Source organism: Dermacentor silvarum, unplaced genomic scaffold (assembly GCF_013339745.2).
Source record: "Dermacentor silvarum isolate Dsil-2018 unplaced genomic scaffold, BIME_Dsil_1.4 Seq845, whole genome shotgun sequence".
Lineage (NCBI taxonomy): Eukaryota > Metazoa > Arthropoda > Arachnida > Ixodida > Ixodidae > Dermacentor > Dermacentor silvarum.
In genome coordinates, this window is record NW_023606862.1 from 49321 (window position 1) to 72749 (window position 23429).

At 45.5% G+C, this 23429-nt stretch overlaps 1 protein-coding gene across 1 annotated transcript; it reads left to right on the top strand.

The window, feature by feature from the left end:
• The first annotated feature begins 5595 nt into the window (after positions 1-5595).
• LOC119435701 (uncharacterized) lies at positions 5596-23222 on the top strand. The gene is made up of 2 exons (XM_037702437.2): positions 5596-6592; positions 22965-23222. Exons 1-2 carry the CDS (start codon positions 6566-6568, stop codon positions 23220-23222), a joined length of 285 nt encoding a protein of 94 aa, XP_037558365.1. The 5' UTR covers positions 5596-6565.
• Positions 23223-23429: the final 207 nt, after the last annotated feature.

Genomic DNA, 23429 nt, shown 5'->3' on the forward strand with positions numbered 1-23429 from the left:
AATTCGCAAGAAGCGCACCCGGTGCGAGCTCCGATTGACTCCGATGCGGCGAGCAGCGGCTACCAGCGGCAAGCGCAGCGCGCCGTCTGCTCGAGCAGACGACGCGTCTCTCTCGTGTCAGAAATGACGGTATTTTGAAAGTAAGTGGCATGAAACCTTCTACATGCTTAGGATTTGGCATCTGAATAACGAAAAATTGCATATCTTTAGGTCTGGGAGTTTCAATGCTGACGGAGGTCTTAAATTATCCACGCTTGTGCCGCTGCTCCAAGGCCCCCTGAACACGTGCTGCCCCTAGCGCCGGCGCTTACTTCTGGTCACACGAAGTGGCCGCTCTCTCGCCCCAGCGCGGGCGCGCCGTCGGCTCACCTCTCTCTTCTTACACCGTGGTCGCGCCTACGTCACGCCTCGAAGAAAATGGCGGAATGTCCAGAATAGCGGCTCAAATATAGTGCCTAAAATATACTTACTAGTGTGCCGACCGCGGGTTTTCCGGTGGCACGGAGAATGATGCCTTCCGCTGGCGGCCACCAGACGGCGATAGCCGTATGGACCGTGCTATGCCGAGCGGCGTCTCTAGCCAACGCGCGCTTATGCGACAGACGCCAATGGGCTGTCCCAGGCCGTTTCGCTCTGCGGAACGTTGGTTGATGTGCAAAGTGTAATCGAAAGAATATGATTTCGTTGCACTTAGAAACGATCGTACGCACAGTTATCATTATAACGCTACACGATACCGGGTGTTCCTGCGAAAAGTACCAATAAATAAATACGTGGTTTCCGAAGAAGTGTAACTTTTTTCCACAGTAAACTATTATATGCGAGACATGTCCACAAATGCTAAATTCACACCAAGTTGTATCTAATTACCATAAATTAAATTAATTACCATAAATGACGGTAATTAAACAGGACACATTTTCATGGGCGAAACACCGTCGACTAATTTTGAACGAGCGCTCAATGTAGCAATTATTAGTGTTTCTCACAAGCGACAGCCGCCAGAGTTAGCCTTCGATCTGCCCTCTTATATTCTTCTCCCACTCGGCAAAACGTTCTGCGTCAGCAGGCGCTCTGAATAATGAGACTTGCTCGTTGTTTGAGCGGTATCCAGTTGTACAATATGGGACAAAACAGGTGCTGTCTTTACGCCTCGTTTTCTGCGACGACATCTCGGTTCCGTCCGTGAACAGACACAAGTGCGAACCACGCGCACAGAAAAGAAACCCAGCAATGACATGCGGAGGCACCACATGCTACTTACCGACTGCGCTTACGAACGCGCATCCCAAGTGCATCCGAAGCGCAAGCAACGCGTGATGCGCCGCTCGGTTAGCACGGTCCCAAACAGTGTCGCCGTCTGGTGGCCTCCGGTGGAAGGCATCACCGGCGGTGCCAGCGTCTCCCATTGGAAACGCCCGGCGGTCGGCACACAAGGCTCCCTTCAATGGTCAGGCGGCGCAGCGATCGGCTCAGCCGTCAGCGCCGCCGTGTCAGTTCCGCGAAACACCGAGGCGGCCACTTCTACGAAGGCATGCTCCTGCGGCGCTCATTTGAAACAAGTCGGGCGTTCTAAACTGTGGTTTTTAAGGCATTTGAAAACATTGAGGCCCATTTTCGACCACCGACACTCGAGAAAGGACGTCAACTTTACGACAACAACCATGTATTTCGTGTCAAAAAAGTAAACAGGACGGACATCGCAGCAAAGTTCTTGTCACGACAAATAAAGCACGTTTACGACGTCGAACTCAAAGTATGTTAACAAATAAATAATTTATTCCGCTTAAGTGGGCAAATACGGCCGTAGACGTTTTTCAACTTTCATTTGTAGCTTCAGTATACTTCGAGCGTGCCTTGCTTATCACATTTGTCGAGGTTTTGGCAAGTTGGGTGGCAACTTGAATGATTCTTTATGGAGCTTTTTTCTCCGTTGACAAAGAGCCTCGAGCATATTCTGGTGTTGTGATTCGGGCTCCAGTGTGAGAGGTCATCACCGCTGAAACATAACAGAGAGCAATCAGCTGACACTAAGCAACACCAAGACTGAACAAATGTGTGCTAGCGTGCGCGAGAGAAGTGCTATTTTACGAATACTCGATGTGCGCTGCGGTGCACTCCAGCCTTAGTTCTGTTGTTCTAAACGCGAGAAAACGTCGGCATGAATGAGCCCGGTTTCAGCAGTCGCGTCTTGATCCAGGCACAGAAAGGAGCTGCACGTTGGCTTATTAATGCACAACAAGAACTACAGTGCGTACAAAGGTTTAACGCGGAGCGCGTACGAAGCTAGATTTGACACATAACAACCACTGCGCATTTGTTTTGGAGCGAGACTAGCTAAACAATTATCCAAACCATGGAATTTACAACAGCGGGAATCAGATCACGCGTGTTTATGCAGTTGTCGCCTTATTGTGCGTTATCATGGATGCTGCCTTGTGTTTTTTTTTCTTTTTCTCATTTTTAATTTTGCGTTTGCGTCATAGTTCAACAGAAATTCGCAAGAGCGACTCTTACTTGACGGCCCGAACCACAACGATCCACCTTCAGCCGCCGGGTTTCTCCCCACATTCTTGAAGGGAAGCGGCACAATTCGATGCCGACATCCCCTTCACGGTTGTGAAAATACCTAAAGCAGCAGTATATGCGCATGTTATTTTTGTTCACACTTCTCACGGAGGAGCTGCCGAGTGGTCGCGGTGAATCCATTGAAAAATCTGAAAAGGAAGCTTTCAGGCGCGCCTGAGCGCAGTACGGACCAAGGTGGAATGGCGGTGAGGGCCTACTCGCGGGTGCTCACCATCGCTGCTAGGTGGCGCGACATGTACAACCAAACTAGGGTGCCTCGATGCCAGCGCCGCCGTTCAGGGTGGTGCCAACCTTTGACCGCCCCCGCGCCGCCGCTTTCTCGCTGCGACGCCATATTGTGTCACAGCGAGCCGTTGCGATTGCTTGGTGCCGGTGCTGAGTTCGAGGCACAGTGCGCGCGGATGCTTCGCGGACGCTTCTACTTGCTAGACAGTGTTCAGCCGCATGACTGACAAGCTATCAAGTGCATCGTGTCGACATGACGGGCTGTTGTGTTCCCAAGTGCGCCGGATCGACGCGTAAAGGACTGCGTTGTTTTCGCTTCCCCCGGGACCCAGAGCGACGGAAGAGATGGGAAGCCCAAGTAAAGCGCGATCACTGGAAGGCAACGGATAACTCCTGCATTTGCGAGGTAAGTGTCAAGAATTTTTAGACTACCGCACCGTGTTTTTCATTTAAATAAGAAAGTATTCTCTGATCCTCGCTCACGTACATACCTACGTTCGCTCACGAACTAAGTAAGCACTGCACCGATGCTGTCTGAGTAGCGTATGGTTTGCGAGCGCGCGTCGCATAGGCTTTTTTCGTTTTGATGGGCGCAGTCTGTACCCTTATTTTAAGGACTGACGAAGATGCTTAGCCGCGAAATAGTCTTACATTAGCTACGAATCGTCACGTAAGCCACCTATTTTCCTTTTTCACGGGAAGCACACATCGTGTGGATCTCTTGTTTCTTTTTTTTTTTTTTCGGTACTGGTTATTTGGGACTAAAGCACGCAGTGCTTCGTCTGGGGAGAGCGGCTGTTTTGTACGTGGTAAGCGAAACATTGTGATTTTCTCTGATTTCTCAGGAGATATCTTGCGGACCTCAGGGTGTTACGTTACATAGCTGATTTTTTAGACTTGTACATATTTGTAGCGTGGTGATCGTAAGCCGATGGCCATTCGTGCTCATTCCCGATCGTAGTGGGTACTGTGACGGTCTTTAAATGCCTGTGCACGGTATGCCCAGGTGTAGTAGAGTTAAGGGGCATCATGGGACCAAAATGTTTCGGCGCTTTCTGGCATGGTGTCTGTTGTAGCCTGTGCATTTCTTCGAAACGTGTGAAGCGAGGTAATACAGCATTGCTTCTGCTAAAATTTATTTTTAAGCACTGTAATGGGTTCTCTGTATTTACAAGGCAACTTTTCATATCAATAATCACTCTTGTTGTTTTACCTGTACTTAGAAACACATTGAAGAGGACCAGTACGAGGGAAATCGACAGGATGGGCGCCGTCTGTTAAAGTCAACAGCCCTACATCATCATGGACTATATTTTCTAAGTGAAAAACATTGCTAATCTGTATTTGACTGTCTTAGTTTCATTTACGGTTTTTGTACGTGATATGTATGCAGTGTTGTTTATTTTTTCAATGTAGTTATCAGTGTTCTAATGGTTATTTATGAAATGTTCTGTACTCGCCATCGATGTGTTTGGCTGATGCGACGTATTCGATGGTAGCTGATGTATGTATTCTGGCTGGATATCTGGCTGGATATCTTGATTAATATTACCCGCGGTTGCGTTTTCTTGTTTGCATTCTTGTTTTCGATTTATATTGTGTGTAATAAGGTTGATGTACTCACTTGAACCCCCCCCCCCCCCCCATGTAATGAATAAATAAATAAAAAAAACTCTCCCTATCCCGAATTGTGTGTCGAGCCTACCTTGCGAATTTTTTTTATCTCCTCTTTCCACACAACCTTCAGGCGCCACACAGTACATATAATTTTTCATGTACATGTCTCTTTCATGATTGATTGTACTAGACATTATAAGTAAATGTATTTTGTGCATCGTTTGGTTTCTTGTGTGTACTACGCAAGATTGACACAGACAAGTTACGTTACATTTTTCTCTACAGCACTAACTGAACCTTATTTTCACATCGCAGTTATTTTTACACCAGCTTAATCCTGTCAGCACACAGTTTTGTGGGCAAAAAAAAGCAAAATTGCGCGTAGATATCGTCAAATAATTGCAACGAACGCGAAGAGCACGCGCAACGCAAGGGAAACTAACCGCCGTGCGCGAGTGGCTGGCTACGGTAAAGGAGGCGTGACGTGTAAACCAAAATACAACAGCGAAAAAGAAAAACTTCCACACACAGGGGGTCGCAAACCTTATATACCAAGCATCGAAGCGCAAAAAAAAAAAAGAAAAAAAAAGATTAGTGCGTATTTTAAACATACACACGGCATATTAAATGTGATTGAATTAGGCAACTTGGGGCATGTTCCCGGCGCCATACATTCACGTCTTCGACCTTCGACGAGTTAACGGCTATTGGTTATAAAGATATGCAGATGGGACACCGATAAAAAAATCCTCATCAAGGCAAAGCACTTGGAAGCGCGCCGCGAGTAACACTTTATGAACGCAAGCGTAGCTGAGTCTCAGCTCGTGTGACACAATATGGCGGCGCCAGCGGGGTTGTCTCCACCCTGGACGGCGGCGTTGGGCATCGAGGCACCCTAAACCAAACTGCATTGCAGGGTCGCCCAACGTTTCGGAATCAATTCGGAGAGGAAGGGGGAGAGAGCGTAAGGTGGGGGACAGGGGGGGAAGGGGGGGGGGGGGACGAGATGTTTTGGTGTTGCTAACCTAGAGCGGGGGGTCCTTTCTTCCTTTCGTCGCGTCTGCAAGGCCATGAACATACAAAGATGGAAGGATGCCCTTCACGCGGTTTATATTTACCCGCCGTGTTCTGAATGTGCCATGACTGCAGTAGTAGTATAGTGAACTAGAATGTCTAGTACTTAGAACTAGAACATTCTAGTACACTGTAGTAGTAGCCTTCTTCGCCAGTTTGCCTCTGTTTGAAGGATTTGGGTTTCTTGTGGTCGAAGAAATCTTGTGGTCGGCGTCTTCGGAATGTTTGGCGACGGCGTATTCGGTTGAATGTTCCGACGTCATTTTCATGTTGTCTGATTCTTTCTTTTAGATTTTTGGTTTCCCCGATGTACGACGCCGGGCAGTCAGCACAGCTGCGCCGCCCCAGCCGCTCGTCCCACTCGACCGTATTGCAAGTCGATGCCAGCGACACGCCCGGATGGGCCACAGGTTGGCGCTGTATGAGCGAATTTTCCAACTGATGCCTTCTGCTGTGGATGCGAAGGTCAGTCCTCGTCGGAATAGGAATACCGGATGGCCCAGCCATCTGACGCTTGGGTGAAGGTTCTCGTCAAGCGACTCCCGCTGCCGATGCAAAGTGTTCACCGGCTCGAAGGCTGATCGCGGCGCCCTCGGCGGAGACGTGCCGGCGCATGAAGGCGCCTCCCACTTTTGCATCCGTCGACCGGGGTGGACGCCAGCGAAGGCGCATTTTTGGAGCCTGCGGCGGCGTCGTAACCCAAGCGGAAACGGACGTGTTGGTGCTTGTGGTGGCGAAATCGTCCAGTGGTGCGGTGCGCAAAGTGGGCTCGGTGATGTGTGCAAAGAAGCGCAGCCTTTCTCGCGGCGAGTGGTGATGCGTGCTGCGATAGGAGTGAGGTGATAGCGCGGTGGTGACGACCCCAACAAGGCAGCGCCGTGAACCCCGCCGCCCCGAGGGGCTTCCACAAGGCGTCCCGAGGTGAGTCAGCAGTTTCCGCTTGACCTCGGGGGTGGCCGAAGAAGAGTCGCGGTTGCGCACCCTCGCCGGAAGCGCAGTCGTACGCCTTCGCGAGCGGGGTTATGCACCTTGTCGTCGACCGACGAGCAGCGACAGCGACATGCTCAAAGCCGACGGCGACTCAGCGGTGAGCTCAGCGAAAAGGCGCCTTGCAGCACGCCTGTTAACTTGTCGATTCAAGGAAATAAAGTCTGCGTTTGGCGGTAACCTCAAAGACCGCCTTGCACGATCTGACAGGGTTCGCGTAACCGCACGAAGGTAAACTGCACCATTCGCCATGCACGTGTGTTGACATCATATGGTGTCACTGCGCTCATGCGAGATAAGTGCCTGTTTGCATTAATTCTGTACCATTTGCTTGCGTTCGTCGTAAGCGACGAGTTCTGAACGAGTAGGTAATGAGTGAGTGCATCATTTTTCTCAATTGTACGCTCGTGGCATAGTCGGGGGTGGTTGTTTCAGTGCGCTCTGGCATTGCTACAAATGTTATGTAAAAGGGCAACTATAAAGTGTTACTGCCAGCATAAGCGGGCTCCACTGATGACGAAGCCAGATTTTCACAGCCTTACCCGGTTATTCTTGTAACACAGCTTTAAAGGCGTTATATGACTACCTTTCTTGGCACTGCCGAGCACTCTCAAGCGACTACCCGAATATGCCATCAGTATGTAACTATAGAATTCCCTGTTTTCTTATTGGTCTGGTATCTTGTCTCAAGACTAGCCTAACACTTGTGTCACGTTGGAAAGCAAGTACTGCTTTCCTGATGTGGAGCTCGCATCTTGATGCTAGCAAATTGAACCTTATAACTGTTCACATACCCACAAAAATATAAAATATATTCCCAAACTGTGCGTTGGCGCCATCCATCAAGATTTAATGCCATGATGATCATATTTCTTGATTTGGTATTCTATTCTGACTTTGGGACCCTCGTCTGCATATTAAACAAAAAGTATTGTACAAGAAGTTTCGTTCACCAGTTCAAGGTGTTTTTGAAATGTTATGAATTTCAGCTTTGATTTATTGCAGGTGTTTTATTAAACAAGAATTCAAAATGACTTAAAGGTTATTTTCAAACTGTTACTTGTGGGTAGCAACTACAAAAGGGTCAGATTTCATGTGCATTAATAACTGCTTTATTTGGACCACAACAATGTGGTCTTCTACATTTTGGGCACTAATTCAGGGAGAGCAGCCTCCTTGGTTTTAAGAACAGTACGAGATCTTGTGCACAGGGTAGTTTTCAAGTACAGTGCTAGTTGGTTCGTAATGTGTGGGCTGGTGTAAGAAAGTGAGGTACAAGTTGCATGCCTGTATGGATGTCAGGGCGCATTGCTAAAGGCTTGTAACATGTTAAATTTCTTTCCCTTAAGACTTATTTTATGATAAAAGAAATGAAGTCAGGAACATGTCAGTGTGACCACGAGGAACAGCTACCTTATCGCTGTGATCGATACGGGATGATACGTACACTGGCTGTGAAATGAGTTGCTCATTTAGTTAACGGTGATGGAACACTTCGTGAAATAAACAAAGGCATGAGATGTTGCGCCGAGTTTGAAGGTTAGGAAGGCTAAGTGACGATTTCATCTGCGAGACACTAGCGGTACGTGAATAGTTCGACATGATAAAACGGGCTGATTGATTCTGAAGGAATTCTATGGATTGAATGAGTGCTGTGAGCCGGATCCCAAACTGCACATGCATATTCGAGTTTCAGACGAACGAAACTTTGGTAAAGCATTAATCTTAGCATTTTTTTTTTATTGGCTTTGATGTCCGCTGACACTGGAAGCCAGGCTCGAGCTTGCACTTGTAATCTTTGTCTACGCATCAGCCCGCGGGCTAAACGTTTCCTGCAAAGAAGCTGCCACACCAGCTGCGAGAATGTTCCAGCGAAGCCACGGCTATTGACGATATGTGTGCCTGACAATGGGCTGCTTAGCTGCCAGCACTAAAAAAACTCGGTCACTCCGTGCAGCTGTGGGCCGGGCTGCTTGAACACCCCCGAACGCCGTAATTGTGACCCGATGGCGATGGCACACAAAAGCGGCCATCGGTCGCAGCTGGCTAAGTGGTTGTAAAACCATCCCCGTTTTCTCAAGGCATTCTCAAAAGGCGCGCGTGGATGCCAAACACTGACACTGAAACCAGATGGCCCAGTGTCGCGTCGCCCAACTTCCGTGACTACGCTTCCCTGTCCGGCGGCGAGGCCCACAAACAAACCACAGTAGCGGCCGAGAATGTCAACGGGACATCTGGGAAGCCCGGGGGCGCTAGACGGCCCCGGGCTTCCATAACGCTTCCCATTCAGCTCGAACCTCTTTCCTTTTGTTCTGAGCGAGGGTGCGCATTTGGCGGCTCTTCTACGGCGCAACCATTAAGCCGCATTTCTTTCCATGTGTGGGTGTTCCCCGCGTCCCCTCTTCGCGGAGCTGACTCGCATCCTTTGTTTCTAGTAATTGGCCGATACAGCAGCGTGAGAAATCATCCTGCGCTTTGCAGTATATTTGCATAAACTGGGCTGCACAACAACAGCAACACCAACTCCGTATACCTTATGGTGACTCCAGGAATAGGAGGGTTCCCAACATGCTGCCCTGGGGCACCCCAGTTTCTACTGGCAGGAGGTTTGATTTACAGCCATCTATTTCAGCATGTTGTTCCCGTGACTAAATATATGAACCAGTTAGTTATCTCGTAATTTTTTCAAACAAACCATCAGTTTTCCAGAACATTTTTGGGTGGGAGGCTTTATAAAAGGCTTTGGCAAAATCCAAGAAATGTCTGTCTGTCTACTGTTATTGTTTCAGTGCTTATGAACTAATTCAACGAACTGCATTCTTGTTGACAGACCCTTACAGAATCCATGCAGAATAGATGATATTAAATTGTGGTTAGAGGTAATTTGGAAGGTGATTGCTAACAATGTCCTCCAGTAGCTTATATATAGCAGGTGCTCAAAGGCGATGAACCTGTAGTTACCTATGTCTGCCGTGATGCTACCTCTATGAATAGGTACTATATTAGCCTGTTTCCAAGCTCTAGAAAAGCTACTTTGGCTAATGGATGACTGAAAAATGATTGTTAGGTATTTAGCTAGCCACTCACTGTACCGGTATAAAAAGCCATTAGGAATGCCATCTGTACTGGTGCTTTTCTTAATGTTAATACACATTAGAAGGATCAGGACACCTTCAGTAATTATGATGTTAGCTGAAGGACAGTCGGGAGAAGCAGGCTAGTTCGGTACTGTTCTGTCATCTCGAGTGTAAACTGACGAAAAAAAAAAGCTTTAAATCTTTCCGTGCGCTCCTGCATAACTTTTCATATGCGCAGTTATATATTGTTGATGGATTAACCTATTGGCAGAATTTGGCTGGTGCATCTGAAAAATTGTTTCTTCATCATGTTGAAGAAGTTGTGCCTTGATTCCCGAACAAGATTATTAAGTTCTTTCCTCATTTGACGTAGTGCATTCAATATTTCAGGGCTCGAATTTTTGAAACATGCCTTCCTTTTTCTTTGGGTCGTTCGCTTCGCATGGACTATTTCTCTAATAATCCATGGATTTTTATGCTGTCTCTTATTGTTGCATTTGGGAATAAAATTCTCAATACCATGAGCTACTACAAATGAAAAATATTCCCATAACCTGTCCATGCTACACTTGGATTCATAAATAGTAGTGAACTCTTCCATGGAATGTTCAAGATAGTCTAATATATTTACATCACCAGCAGCATGAAAGTTCGTTATCTTGTTCGGTGATTCCTTATGAAAATAGAGTGGGGACATGTGAAGAGAAAGCATAACCATTTTATGATCAGCTATAGCTTTGTTGACTTGGCATTCCTTTATAGACCCTTTTCGCGGAGCAGTTTACTCTAGAAGATTGAGATGGCGCTTCCAGTGTCTCGCCACACGTTGCCTCAGGCAAATGTGAAATCATTACCGCTTCTGTCCCTGCTGCTGCGTGATGGTCATAGGCTGTCGGAAATGCAAGTGGGTGATCGCTAACACACTGTACTTCATTCATGCTGCTAAATGTGGAACATTAGAGGGAAGATGTGTGCAGTAGTTGGCTGCAAAAATAGTAACTGGTATTTTAAGGAACAGAATGACTCTGTGTGGCCCAACTTCCGGACCGCTGCTACGAAAGGACTGCCTGTGTTGCCGACCCTTCGCAATGCATGGCTTTCGTCAACGATAAAAAAAAAAAAAAATTACTCATCCATCAGCGTTGTATTGCTAACTTCTAAACAAAGGACTTCCACCGCAGAGTGCCGGCAAGTACCGCTCGTTACACAGTGATGAATGGAGCTGCCTATGGTATAGTAAGTTTCTCGCACATTATTTACGCATCTACCCCAACTCACACGCAAACTCATGCCCACTCCATCGCCAACATATTGGTACATGCATATTGCGTGTTTCTTGTGGGCCCGCGTGCCCTGACGAAGACGAACTGCTTCTGGCTCTCAAGCTGTCGGCTGAATTGGCCAGCGCTGCAGTTATCCTTTGTAAATATACTTTGTAGATGGTCTCCAGTGCTTAATCATTCATTCGCGTAACAATATCAAGAATAAGTGCATGGGTGCACACTTGAAACGATGCGCCAAAGCGTGCATAACGGTGACTACACCTACAATACATGAATGTTGGAAGCTGAATGTGTTGTGACGGTTCACGAAGTAAGTGAGTGACTAACGATAATACATCTTTGGTTCAAGCTATTACAACATAGAGAACAGTTGTGTTCCAAGCCCTCCTCGTGCCCAGCATGAACAGCAGCAGAGCCCACCCACGATCAATTAGGCAGAAAATAAACAATTGGGGAGTGACCGCACCGAGGAACATCACGAAGTCGAAAACATGACAAGCTGCTGCTTCAAAGTTTTTCCAAATAAATAAGGAAGTGCAAAACACGCTGATCCCGATTTAATTTATAAGGGGGAATTTGGACAGCTTGGAATACATTTCTAGTGCCGCTTTTAGTACAATCACCATATACGCTGCTCGCGCCATTTGGACAAGGCAAATGTGCTCCGAAAGCATTTGCATGTCCTTTGAAACTGGCCAAAGCTTTGTGTCGTCCTACCAGTCACTGTCTGCGATTTCCACTGAACCAGAGCTTTGCTGAGCTGCACCGGCATCGTACAGAGCCATTGTAAACATGGAGGCAAGCAGTGGACAACATGATAAAACATGGCAAAGCCCAGGGGATCACCACGAAAAGGGTCTATAGAGCTAGTAAAGGTATTAGACACCAAGATAAAATCTTGAATAGACAATCCTGTTGCACATATCTGCGTATATTTACAACTTGCACTAGGTTCTAACAAAATATTAATTCCAAGAAATTGTCACTGCTCTCTACATCTGTTTTACCAGGTAAATAGTCATTCCCATCACTATCTGGACGATTAAAATCATCCAAAAGCACAATATTGTCATCCTGTTTAAATTTAGAATCCATGAACTTACGAAGAGAAAGGATTTGTTCTGTTGTCGTATTTGGAGCTCTGTATGCATCTCCAATGAAGACACCACGATTACTTAAATTAGCTTTGATCCAAACGGTTTCGATGTCACTTGGAACTGGTGTAATAAGGAATGCTATGTTTTGTTTAATTAGGATAGCAATGCCTGCACCCCTTCCTGATCTATCCTTCCGGACTGTGTTATACTCTGGGGGAGTAACTTCTACATCAGATATGTTGTTGTCTAGCCATGTATCCGTAATTACAGTAAGGTCAGGTTCATCCTCCAAGATCAATGTTTCTAGTGCCTCCAACATGCTTTGTGCACATTAACTATTTTAAAGCACCAATATGCACGCTGTCTGTGGAAGTCATTGGCTGGTCTTGATTCGTTGCCACATTTGTACCTTTCATTACTTTCCTCGTTCCAGACGTACAGAATGATATTCATTTTTACTTTATAAAAAATGAGCTTGACCTTGCAGCCCCTTTTCCTTTCCTCTGCAGCTGAGTTCCATAACTTCTTCCTCATTTCTACAACTCTCTTTGAAAAGTTCTCAGAAACACTGTAACTTGTTCTCTTGAGCAGTTATTTAGAATTTTGGTTTTATCCCTGAAGGGGTTACCGGGTGGGTCTTACCAGCTGACTTCTTGCCAAGCCTGAGAATCCTTTTGATTGAAGTAACGTACATTCAGCATGACACTAAATACCTCTTCATTTACTTAGCATCATTTTGTCAGTTCTTTTTTGTTTCATTCCCCTCCCCCCCCCCTTTCAATTTTTCTGAAGCTCCAGGACTAGATGGCATCTCAAGTGCTTTCATTCATGATGGGTTAGTGCTGTCAGCCCAGTTATTACAGGAGGGAAGGTAACCCTTCTGAGGGTGGTGGGAAGGCCGCATTATTCCCACCACAGTTGCCATCTCCCAGAAATGTAAAATTGGTTAAAATGCAGTAGCACCTTCTGTCGCCATAAAATATAGTGTAGTGAAGAGAGACGCTAGTGGGTCCGGCTCTAGTGGGTCCAGACGCAAGTGGGTCCAGCGCTTTTGCTCGGCAAGGGTGCTCGTGCTATATATATGTATATATATATATATATATATATATATATATATATATATATATATATTATAAAGGGTTTATTAGAGTTCGGAGTAGCGCAGTGGCGACAGTCAAACGAGACACGGCTTTCAAGCAAGAGCGCCGTTGCCGAGCAAAAGCGCTGAACCCACTAACGTCTGGGCCCGCTAGAGCCGGACCCACTAGCTCTTCGCTACAATAGAGAGAGAGAGAGAAATAACATTTATTAGCCCCGAAGGAACGAAAGCCCAAGATCTGCTTTCCCATGATTTTAGCCAATCTCGGCAGTGCTGTCTGCTTGATCATTTTGCTCGAGTTGCAACTTTGAAAAGTGTGTAAAAGCTTTCAAACAATTTTCTGAGCAACAAGAAAAAAAAAGCGTCGTTTGTTCAAAATTTACTGCAAATCTATTTTGTTATAGATACGTGCCGGCTCTGTAACATGTACAGGTAACAAGGAAGTGGATGAGGTACATTTGCTAGGGCTGCACTGTGCCACTAGGTGCAGACCCCTGCTTCAGCCATTGTGGCAGAAAGTGAAGTTTTTTTTTCTTTAGGAGAAAGCGAGCTCGCGTGTTGCGTAGTTTCTAGGCTAAGAGAGAGAGATAGAGAAATAAACTTTTATCTTCTGAAACGGTAATCCGAGGCAGGACCCGGTTCACCCTAGGTGGAAGGATTCCTTATTCCAGGAACCCTCCGGGGCTGCCTCCTTGGCCTGGGCGACAAGACTGCATTGGTCGTCCAGGTCGTCAGAGGAAAGCTTCGCCTCCCACGTTTCAGTGGTGGTATTGAAGTGCGCTGAGTTGGGGTGCTCTTTTGTCTTGGTGTCGTCTTGTTGAACTTGTAAGCTGGGGTTTGGGGATGTGTCACGCAGTGGGCAATCCTGGACCATGTGTTGCAGGGTGTCTGCGACGTCGCAGTGGGTGCATGAGTACTGCATAGGATAGAGCCTATGCATGATTATTCCGTGTACATAGGTGTTTGTCTGTAGGAGGCAGAGGATGACTCCTTCCTCTTTGCTCAGCTTCTTGTGTGGTGATGGGTACGTTCTTCTGCTGAGTCGGTGGTGTTGCAGAAGCTTTGAGTACTTTAGGGCGATGTCTTCAACGTTGGTGGTCGGCCTGGAGTGGGATGGCGGGAAAGCCAGGCTGGTATGCTTGCGGGCAGCGGCGTGTGCCGCCTCATTTCCTGTCATAACCTGATGGCCTGGAATCCAGTTGATGTGGGTGTCGGGGAGCGGGGCGCGTGCAATGTGATTTTAATATCTTGAGTGCGGTTTCTGATATGGGGTCCTTTTTGATAGTTGTGAGCTGCTGCTTGGGGAATCAGTGAGGATTACGGCTACTTCAGGCCAAGTTATCGCCAGAGCGATTGCCGTTTCCTCTGCAGTCTCGGCGGCTCTTGCCCAGATGGTGACAGCGGCGAGTTCTTTGCCTTGATGATCCGTGACACTTAGGGCAAAGGCGTTTCGTTTAATATACCGGGCAGCATTGGTGTACCTTGTATCAGGGTTTGTCGCATATTTCTTGCTGAGTGCGCAGATTCTGCTTTGCCGACACTCCTTCTGGTAAGTCGGATGCATATTGCGCGTATACATGCAACGCTGATACACTCACGGAAGTGCAGGTGGGATTCTTGCTTTCTGGTCTAGTTCGGCAATGCAGCTTTCACTGTAGTTGAGGTAGCGCAGAACTTCACGTCCGGTGGGTGTGAGTGAGCTTGAGTCGCTCTAGTTGGCTGATTTTATGAGCCTCGGAGAGCTCTTCCCACAAATTGTGGACGCCGAGCTTGAGGAGTTTCTCTGTTGATGCTGTGGGCGGGAGGGTCAAGGCTACTTTGATTGCCTTTCGAATGATGACATTGAGTTTCTTGATTTCAGCCGGCTTGAGTGTGAGGTAGGGAGTGCCATAGGCGATACGGTTAGTTAGGAGGGCTTGAATTATCCTTAGTGTGTCTTCCTCCTTGAGTCTGCTTCTTTGGTTTGTTATCCTCTTAACGAGGTGCGTAACTTGTGACAGTGTACGTTGGAGACGCGGGAGAGTGGCCGCTCCTGATCCGTCCTTGTGGATGTGAAGACCGAGTACGCGAAGGGAGTCGACTGCAGGGATTTTGGTTCCGTTGAGGGAGACGCTAGGATCTGGTTCGATATAGTTGGCCGGTCGTCCTCGCGTCCATGCTCTGAGGACGAGAAGCTCCGACTTTTCAGCTGCACATTGGAGACCGCAGTCTCGGAGATATCTTTCGATGGTAACGATGGCTTCTTGTAGACTGCGTTCTTGTTGTCCAGTAGTAGGTGCTTTGGTCCAGAGTGTGATGTCGTCGGCGTAGTGGGCATGACATAGGTTTGGGATGGCATTGAGTTGTTTTGGCAGCTTGATCATTGCGATGTTGAAAAGGAGTGGTTGTTGAGGACTGATCGTTGTGGGGTTCCTTTGTTGGGTAGCCGAAATTCATCGCTGTGGAGGTTACAGATGCCTACTGTTGCTGTTCGGTGTGTCAGAAAGCTGCTGATGTAGTTATAGATCCGGGCTCCTCAGCCTGTATCTTCGAGGTTGCGGAGGATGGCTTCGTGGCTTACATTGTTGAATGCGCCCTTTACGTTGATTGCCAGGATTGATGACTTGCATCTGTGATCAAGGTGGTCGTGGTGAAAGGCTGTCAGAATCCAAACATGGTGTGCGGCAAGTATGCGTTGTCCTCGAGGTATGGGGTTAACCGGTCGTGCACCATGTGCTCGAGGAGTTTGCCCATGCAGGACGTGAGGGAGATGGGACGGAGGTTTTCGATGCGAAGGGGTTTGTTGGGTTTGGGGATCATGGTGACCTCTGAATGCTTCCAGGCTGCTGGTAGGTCCCCCTTTTCCCATCAGTCGTAGTACTGGAGCAGTGCTGTTGCGGCCTATTGCGGGAGGTTGCGTAGGAGCTTATTAGTGATTCTGTCATTGCCGGGACTGGTGTTTCTAGTGAGTTTGGCTAAGGCTGCGTGGAGCTCTGCTTGCGTGAATGGTCGATCCAGGTCTGGGTTTGGTGCGCCGTCGTATGCCTTGCTGCTCGCCGACGAAGTGGGCTTGGCGCTGCTAAGTGTCTGCTGAAGTTCACGAAGGAGCTCGTGCTCCGATCCAGCGAGGTTGTGGATTAGTCTGCGCAGATCTTGCCTTTGTTGTGTTTTGGTGCGGTCGATAGCTGAGAGAGCGCGTAGAAGGTGCCAGGTTTTCTTGGTGCTGAGTGTTCCTTGTAAGCTGTCGCAAAAGGTGTGCCAATTTTGCCTGATAAGTTGCTCCGCGTTATCTTGGGCCTGTATGGTGAGAAGGACGATTAGTTGCTTAAGTTTTCTATTGAGTTTCTGCCTCTTCCACCTCCTCAGGAGGCTTCTTTTGGCCTCCCAGAGATGGAGATGCGGGTCAACTGCAGGGCTGTTGGTGCTTAGTTGGATGTCCTTGGTGTGGTGTTCTGCGGTGATGAGAAGGCCCTTGAGCCTAATATGAAAATTCTAGGCTAATATTAATACTAATTCTAGGCTAATATAAAAAAAAAGGGAATGGTGCACCAATTGGGCAGTGGAAAGAATAGTGCTTCCCACCAGTGTACTTCTCCAAATTTTACTTAAAATTCTGAAATTATTACAGGAAACATTTGCAACCTTGTAAAAAAACTGCATTAGTGGACAGATGTGCCGTGTACGAAAAATTCGGCCTTGAAAGGATTTACAAAATTGGAGTGTTGTGTGAAACACTGGTGTACTGTCGGGCACCAAAGAAGGCACTTAACCAGAAGACTGAAGAGCAGCCAGAATAAAACCTCCACATAAAGTGGTACAGAGAACTTGTCATTTGAGGCCAACTTCTTCAACCTTGGTATTGAAAGTCTCTAAATTCTCTAAATAAGCTGTTTTCTCTCCCCAGCCTAAACCAATGTGGATTAAAATTCGGGATTCTTTTCGGAAGCACTCTCACTTGTGTGCGCTTTGCTTACCCTTCATTGCCACAGAAAGTTGTCTGCGAGTATAGCATCGGCACTATTTGAAGCTTGTCTTCAGACCTACTGCATGGTAAACGGCATTGTCAGAGAAACCATTGCTATGAGGCGAGGCTTGTTTTCCTCGAGGGAAATGATCAGATGCCCTACACCTACAGTGGTCTTAATCAATTATTAGCCATAGCCATGTTTTTATATGCTCTTAATTATTAGCAAAATTACCAATATCTCGAATTTAAAAAAGAAAATGTTATAGCCCTGGAAGCTTAATGATGAGCTCATTTAAGTTTCTGTAACTTGTATTTCTTGTATTATGGTTGAAAAAAAAATTTTTGGACAGATTTAGTGTGTAGCAATACAAAGAGATGACAATAAATTCACAATATACTCGGCTACTCAGTAAGCTCTGAAGTATATTTCCACCATAGCGGCGACAAATGGCAATGCTGTTTTTTTTTTTTTTTGCAGTACACTTTCTTTATAGCATTGCCACTGACATTGCTTACCTCGACCTTATTGTGAACAAAACAGCCAAGTAATGCTCACAACTGTAAATCCACTGCAAAATGCTGCCTCTGCACTAAGCAGACATCAGCAAGCGGATAGCTGGAAAAGGGCACGTAAACTTGGCGCTTACTCAACACTGCTGAAAACGCAGACCATGTCATGGACATATGCAACACTCATTTAGGCAAAAAAACATTATCGTTATAACTCTGGTATCGGGATAAAGGCTTCATATAAAGTACACTAGGACCTTTATTCTTCAACATTCCTATAAACAATATAAGTATTAGCCATAATGCAAAGTTTGTCATCTATGCAGATGATACGAGTCTATTTTTTGCCAGTAATAACATTTCCGAACTTATTGACCAATGTAATGTCGCAAAGAAAGCTCTCGAGGATTGGTCAGCAGATAATTCAATGAAAATCAATGAGGGTAAGACTAAGGCTGTCATTTTTAGGCCGAAAAATAAACTGATCCCACCGCATGAAGATATTATTTTAAATTGACGTCCTGTAGAAATAGTACAGCCGTTCAAATGCCTAGGGGTAATATTTTCTTTGAATATGTGATGGGATTGTCACACTAATTACGTATTAAGCAAAATAGCTCAAATCATTGGTGCCTATGGTCGTTTAAAATATACCCTTCCTACACAAACTAAGATGCTGATTTACAACTCAATCTTCAGCTCATATTTAAATTATTGCCAGTTAGTTTCGGGTACTGCAACGTTTACTAACCTTGAGCGCATTCATTTAATCCAAAAAAAAGGTATCTCCGACATGTGTATATTACATCATACAGACATCCGAGTGCAGCTTTATTTAGTCACTCTAGAGTGATTAAAGTACATAACCTTTATAAATATCGTCTTAGTGTCATCTTTAAATCGGAAATTAGAATTAATATAACCAACATCAGGGAATTAGCTGAACTAAGGAAAAAGGCATTAGGCTATCCAACAAGGCATGGCGAGGAATGGATAGTACCCATACCTCGACTTAATCTTGGAAAAGAACACCTTCGCTATACTCTTCCGTCTCTTCTCAATGGCTATGCTGTCATTAATTTTTATTTGTTTTCCTGTTCGCGCGAAGAACTTCATAGTATGTATTTAAATAACATGGCTTAGGTTCGCTTATGTGTACACATTGCTGTTTTGTGTATTTTTTGGTGATTCCTTGGTGTACTTGTTTATGTTTTAAAATTGTACAAGTTCCAGTACTGGGCTCCCCTGCTGAACATTAGGCTTGCTGTCCTGGCACAGCTTTTTTCTACATCTTTACTGTAAGATGAGAAATGAAATGAAATAATAACCATGAAAATATGAACTCTACCTAGAAGTGCACTTCTGCATCCCACGGGGCACCCTGTGAATATATGGGGTGGCAGCGAAGCACTTATTCCTGGGGCCTAAAAAGTTTTTTCCCTTATCATGACTGAAAAAAATGAAATTTTCCCACTCGGAATAGCCGGATAGCTGCTTTGCAGTCGCAGTTTTTGAATCTGTGAACAGAAAACACTATGATATGTGGGCAAGATTTGGTTAGGGCAGACAAAACACAGGATCTAACTGTGCCTCTAGTTTAGAGTGACCTCGCCTGCAATCAAGAGCCCATGTGTGCTGATGTTTCAATTTATAAATGTAAGCATTGCTCATTGAAAACATCAAAAATGCTCCCTACTATATCTTCCTGGACTGCTTCTTGCTTCGCAAATATTTTAAAAAATATGAAAACAAAGGACATCATACGTGTGAAAAGAATATCAGCACCAAACATCCACTATGCTTTTCTTGGTGGTCATGTACATGCTATTATGCTCTTTTCAACCTTTTGTCTGTGTGTGTGTGTGTCTGTGTGTGTGTGCACGATTATTGTGGGGTTTTACAACTCCATAGACTAAAGCTTCCATACAACAAATGCTTTAAAAAGTCGCAGTTTCGCCCGAAAAGCAAAGCAAATTAGTAGACAGCTATACGAAATAAGGATAGCAGTTTTATTGGCCGTATAAATTTGTAAACATTTGCTTACTAACTAAATTCAAGGGTAGATGCTACTCGAAGACACCTTTTTTTTAAAATATTCACTCTAGAGCAATGAAACTTGGACTGTTTATAGAGTTTTTTTTAGGCTGATGTCACATATATAATTAGTGTTCATGCAAGTTGCATACTTCTTGTTAAGCACCATGTCAAAGTGTAAAACACAGGCCTCTTGCCCCCCCCCCCCCTTTCCCTTTTCCATCATTCTACTTCCGTATTTATGGACCACTGATAGTTCATTGTTGTTGATGATGATGATAGTTCATATTCCTCCAATTGAACTGTAGAATGCCGAAAGCTAAGTAGGAAATGTGTATCAAATATTTTATAACACAAAACATTAGAACCTGGGAAGTCCATAATACCTAGGCCCCAAAAAGTGTTTACTTACAATTTTTCTCATATATATTGTTACGGCGCAACCAAGAATGGCGCCAAAGTCAGAAAATGATGATTTGACATGTCGGCAGCCATCTTTTATTGTACATTGTAGTACAAGACATCATAAAAGAGTATCAACGCTTTGAGCAGGCCAAGAGCCGCCGCATTTCAACACTGTTCGTACGTCTGCCGAACACAGCTGCGACATTCTCTTGTGACGACAGGCTATGAATGCAGCGATTATGATCATCTGGCGACATGACGCGGATAGTACGGCGAGAACTTGAAGCCATGGCTCCTGCAGCCTTTCCTTCCTGCCCCGCTGAACCAAACAACATGCCTACAGCACCATTTGTGCAGGCAATAGTCCGCGACGAACTCGCTCATCTTGGAGTTCATTCTGTATGCGCCGTTGCCACTTCAGAGCTGTCTAATGCTGTCTGATACACAATATTGCAGCAGCTTGGTGATGTCAACTACGAGATTGCTCCGCCGGACTCGCGTGTCCCTACTGCCATTGTACATATGTCTCGACTGAAGCCTTACTTTGCCGTGAGTTCACCTCCATTATAGCTGGCGCCGAGACGGCACCTTTATAGGCGGGGGTTTTGTTAAGGCGCAACCAAGAATGGCGCCAAAGTCAAAAGACGATGATTTGATGTGTCTAGGTAAAATCGGTCTCAACATCCATCTTGTTTGTACATTGTTGCCTGTCTTGTAAATATTGTAAATATACAACTTTATATGGGACTTCGGAAATGTAACAATATAAATAATATTGAGGTTTAAAGGAAATAATGGCACTCCTCACACCTTAGAGAAAACATGGGCAGAATTTCATGCAGATCCAAGAAACAGAGAGTACCAAAAAAACAAGATGGGCAAACTGAAAAAGTTGGCAGAAATTGCATTTTGAGAAAAACGAGTTTTAATGTTAAATATAAAAAGTCGCTGCGCTCGAAAAATGCAGCATACTCTTGCTTTTTTAAAATTATTTTTTGCACCGCAGCAGCCCAGGCAAATAATGGTTATTGGGAGAATGAGGCATGGTTGGAGCTCCTCATGTGATCCACAATGGCGAGTGGCCACGTGTTGTCGGCTGCGAGACACTGGAAGGTGGTGCACTTTCAGGCCTTTACCTTGTGCTTTTTAAACACAATTTTAACCCGTTTCCAGTTGAGTCAGGGCTTTGATTTTTATTTTCATAACGGTAGAGATTCCAAACTTAGCAAAACAAGTGAAAACAATAAATCATGAATTTTTGAAAAAACTTGTTTTTTTTTAGTAGCATCTCGCTCGATGACCGCAGAAACTCACTGTCAAAACGCTGGAGTGAGGAAGTGCGGCAGCAGCAGCGAACAAATTGACCTTTTCTCGCTTCACCGCAAACTATAAGTGGCGAGAACACAGCGTATATGGAGCTTGTTGGACCGCGCTTGTTAGGTAACTCCAATAGACGCCAGATTTCCCTCTAGGTAATATTGGGGAAAACTCTCTGCCCAAGACATATGCTCCAGCACTGCAAATCACTTGAAGGTAATCATCAAACATGATTACTAGAGGCCGGATCTTTAGGTATTAAAAAAGTACGTTTTAGGCCACCAACGTTGTAAATATAGGCACAATAAATTTTTGCATAAATGCAAATAATTTCAAACGAAGATGTGCGCGACCTGTATCTACTACAGGAAAACAAGAAATATTATTGTTTATTATGGCACAAAGGCGCCAACAGTTGATTGAACATAGCCGTGCAATTGTCCCATAAAACTGCTGGACTAATGACGATCATTGGGCGTAATTCAACAAGCACACTGCTCATATTCATGTTCAATGGCCACTGTACTCAATGTACTCGAGCGTTGCATTAAGTGAAACAAGCATGAAAATGAATACTTGAAAGCTGGGAATACTGATTAAAAAACCGATACTTTATGTCTGCCTAGACGCAATTAAATTAGGACACAACAGAAACAGACAAATAATAAATGCAAGAGAGACTACGATTTATTAAGAAATGAACATGTTCTTACGTAAGGACTGTTAGGTACAACTCTGGCAATTTTCTCATATACAATGACATTATCGGAATTGTACAGGCAAAACGCCCCAACACTGCCAAATACACTTCTGCCCATTTGAAGTGCACGTGTTTGAAGAAATCTGTGTGGAGAGCACGCGAAACGTAGTCTAAGAATCACTGTGAAGATTGTGGAAACAATAGCAAACTACCACCATCTCCAGATTTTTGGACTCAAAATTTTTCCTCTTGTCAGTGAGAATGATCTTGTACGCTGAGAAGGAACGCCCGACGGGCAATGAACACCTTAAAAAGTAAATTACAAACAAAGCAAAAGCCGCGTGCACATCACATTTTTTTTTTTTTTGCTCTTTACTCTCCTTTCCCCTTATGGCTCTCCGCGGTTTCGCATTCGCCAACTGCGGCGCGTCCCATCACTGCTGCTAGCGGTTGTTTTCCGAAAGTTGGTTGAACTAGATGACTAGGTTGAACCTCATAGAGTTCCGAATAGTCAGTGTTGCCCGGTAACATGAATAACGGTCTCTAACTGCACTCGAAAGCGAAACTTGAGGCTAAATAGTGTTCATATAGGTGTCGATATTGAAAATAGGCATTTATAGGCATTTAGGCACAAACGCCAAAATAGGCATTTATAGGCACTAAAAAAACACTATAAAAGCCCTTCTTAACCTCTAATTCATGCTCATATATCAAAGTGGGGCGATAGGAGTACAAGGAACAAAAAGGCATTTGCCTGAAATCCGGTCTCTAATGATTATCTTGAAGTTTATGAGTCGTGATAAGGATGGTCGTGTGTAGCAAGCATGGTTACCCTGTAGCATTGTCATGCATGCTCCATTTGGTATTGGGAGACGGAAATGAAGTCAGTTGTTAGTCCAGCATCTTTCCAGCTTGTTATGAATACATGGATCTGTACTGTATGATATTGCACTTCTTCAGGGCATAAAAGCCGCACAAAGTGAGAGCTGACCCAACTGCTGCAGGTGGTGCTCCCGGCCAGCAGGAAGCATGCAGTGAACAGCGGCCAAGAGATGGGGGGCTGCTGCCACCGGGTGGGGCTTGGGCGCAGGGGCCGGTTGCTGCTCATGTTTGGCATGACGACGGCCTTCTTCCTGGTCGAGATCATCGTTGGCTATGTCACCAACTCGATGGCCCTGGTGGCCGACTCTTTCCACATGCTCTCCGATGTCATATCGCTCGTCATTGCCTTCCTCTCCATCAAGGTGAGGCTGCATCGATGAACTCGGGCCACAGTCACACCTTTTTGTGAACCTCAAAAATACCTCAGTCTGTGGGTAAGCCAGCAAAAAGCAAAATACTACCACTGTGAATATATACCACTGCACCCATGATGTTATGACAGCTTTTGCTTGAAAGTTGTCAATGATGATTGCATTGCATTCTGAAGGCAGTCAGAGACTCATCTAAAGTTCTTTTATAACAATTTT